We start from the raw sequence: 2,695 nt of genomic DNA, 5'->3' as shown, positions 1-2,695 counted from the left end.
ATTAGGGTCGACTCTCTCTCAAAGTCGACCCTATTGAGCTTTTATGTGATTTTTTATTTTTTATTTTTTTATTTTTTTTTCCATCTTTCAGCGTCCACTTAAGTGGACGCGATTGGTTAAGTATTAAGTCGACCCTAAAAGTTTTTTTTTCGCCGCTTAAATTTTTCCCGCCCCTAGGATAATTCCCGCGCGTATATTAGGGTCGACTTATTAGCGTCCACTGTAAAGTGGACGCTAATAGTCAACTTTTCGACCCATTATTAGCGACTACTTCGAGGTGGACGCTAATACGGAACTATTAGGGGCGACTTTCAAAGTCGCCCCTAATAGTTGTGTATTAGGGGCGACTTTTGAGTCGCCCCTAATAAGTCGCCCCTGATGAGTATCTTTCTTGTAGTGTGAAGTGGTGCAAAGAAACCCAACAAATTGTTGGGTTTCTCTGTAGAGATCGATCGAAGATTTTAAAACCACGAAAAAATTTTCTCATCTCTGCAAAAATTTTCTCATCTCTGCAAAAATTTTCTCCTTTCTATCACTTCTTTTCGATCTCCATTTTCAAAAACCCAAACCCACACTGAAAAATCTTCAAACAATCAAAAACCCAAATCAAAAAATCAAAAACCCAAATAAAAAAAAACAATCTGAAAAATCAAACCTAAATGTCAAACCCAACAAATCTTCAAAAACATAAAAAATCTTCTTCTCTTATCTTCTCTTCTCCTCCTTTTTTTTGTTTTTTTTTCTTCTGCGCAGAAGCATGCTTCTCTTCTTCTTCTCTTCTCCCTTCTTTTTCTTCTGCTTCTCTTCTTCTTCTCTTCTCCCTTTCTTTTTCTTCTTCTCTTCTCCTTTTCTTTTTCTTCTCCTTCTTCTGCTTTCTTTGATCTGCCGTGGAGAGAGAGAGGAGAGGAGAGAGATCAGAAAGTGTAGGGAAAATAAATGAGGAGGGAAGAATAAAAAGAGGAAAAAATTGAGGGAAAATAAGAAGTGTTTCAAATTTCAAAAATCCGCCCAAATTTTTTTTTCTTTCCTGACGCTCTATTTTTGGTGCGTCAGAAAATTCTGACGCACCAAATTGAAGCGTCAGAAAATTCTGACGCGCCAAACTGGTACGTCAGAATTTTTTGACGTGTTATTTCAACATGTCAAAAAATTCTAACATGCTATTTTTAGCACGTCAGAAAAATATTTTCTGACGTGGCAAAAATTATGTATTGTTTGCCACGTCAGAAAATAGTTATTTTTTTGTAGTGAGCTCTTATCCTGTCTTTTCTTTTTCTTTTTCAAAGTACATCTCTCAAATTACCAAGTCACTACCTCTCGGAATCTTCATTAACATATAACATAAAAAATTAAAACTTGATAAAATTCCCCTCACCATCTCCCCACCATCTTCCCTCTTCCAACATTTTGAGATTTAAAAAAAAAAAAAAAAAAAAAAAAAGAGAGAGAGAGAGAGAGAGAGAGAAGATGGTGAGGAAAATGAAAAATAACATTTGCCCTCACTTTAACATGACACCTAAGACATCGTGATTCCCTAATTTGTTTGATGGTCTAGACAGATATGAGGCCTACTGATTCTGAGCATAGTCTGTGCGTGCCGGGTAGTTGGGACGACAAACATAAAGAGATACTGATTTTGACAGCAAGAAACATCAAATTATTTCGAATACTACTCATTCAGGACAGCTCATTTATGGGTTTGTTCGTCATTCTAGAAATGAAAAAGAGAAATGCTAAAGACACAACTTTTTTGCCCAACAAAAGTCCAACTTTTACCCTTTATTTTTTTTTCTAAAAAAAAAAAAATGAAAAATGGAAAAAATGTCTGAAGCAACCCTATCTATTTTATGCCTTTCTTTTATTTAATATTTTTTTAAAAATGAAAAATAGTATTTTTCTTCATAATAATGACATTTTCTTGAAAAAAATGACATTATTATGAAAAAAATACCAATTTTCATTTTTTTTAAAATACCAAATAAAAGAAAGACAAAAAATAGATAGGGTTGCTTCAAACATTTTTTCCATTTTTATTTTATTTTATTTTTAAAAAATAAATAAGGCAAAAGTTGGACTTTTGTTGGGAAAAAAGTTGGGTCCCTATCATTCCTCAATGAAAAAACTGCGAGTCCATGCCATAGTCTGATTTAAACACATTTTACTTCGACATATCTTTGTTTTTCCAACGAAGACTTCAATTATTTTGCAATAATCAACTAAGTTTTCAGGAAATGATTTAACTAAACAACAAATTCTAGACACCAATTAAGCTACTTCCGTGAATATGGAAGAGTAGGGATGCTTTGTTCATTCCTAAAGAAGTTTCCAGGATCAACCTTTGTCTTAATCTTCACCAACCTCTTGAAATTACCCTTGAAATACTTGATCCCATAAACTCTTCCTTGCCGGTGGCTTTTCTTGCCGTTATGGTTGATGCCCAAGTCAAGATCTTTGTAGTTGAAATATGCTTCCCTTGGATTCTTGGACACAAATGGAGTCATGTAACGGTAAAGCTTTCTCGTCAAGTTTATGTAGTAATCCGTCACGTCCTTCCCGGCCTCATTCCAATTTACTACGTACTGAATCTTCGCTAGATTCCCCGCCCGATGTGGGAACGGAGTTTCCTCCGCCGGAATCTCACCCATTCTTCCGCCGTAGGGATTGAATATGAGTATCACGGCATTCAGCTCAATCA

The 2,695-nt window shown here is 35.1% G+C and overlaps 1 protein-coding gene across 1 annotated transcript in view; it reads right to left on the bottom strand.

Annotated features, from left to right (window-relative positions):
* Window positions 1-2,211: 2,211 nt before the first annotated feature.
* Window positions 2,212-2,695, bottom strand: part of LOC132171819 (berberine bridge enzyme-like 8) — a 2,149-nt gene continuing 1,665 nt past the window's right edge. The window contains exon 2 of the mRNA XM_059583222.1: window positions 2,212-2,687. Coding sequence (XP_059439205.1) covers window positions 2,271-2,687 — 417 coding nt within the window. The 3' untranslated portion in view covers window positions 2,212-2,270. The remainder of the gene's footprint in view (window positions 2,688-2,695) is intronic.

This window comes from Corylus avellana, chromosome ca2, assembly GCF_901000735.1.
Source record: "Corylus avellana chromosome ca2, CavTom2PMs-1.0".
Lineage (NCBI taxonomy): Eukaryota > Viridiplantae > Streptophyta > Magnoliopsida > Fagales > Betulaceae > Corylus > Corylus avellana.
Note: the sequence above shows the minus strand (reverse complement) of the source record. Positions and strands in the feature narration are given on the sequence as shown.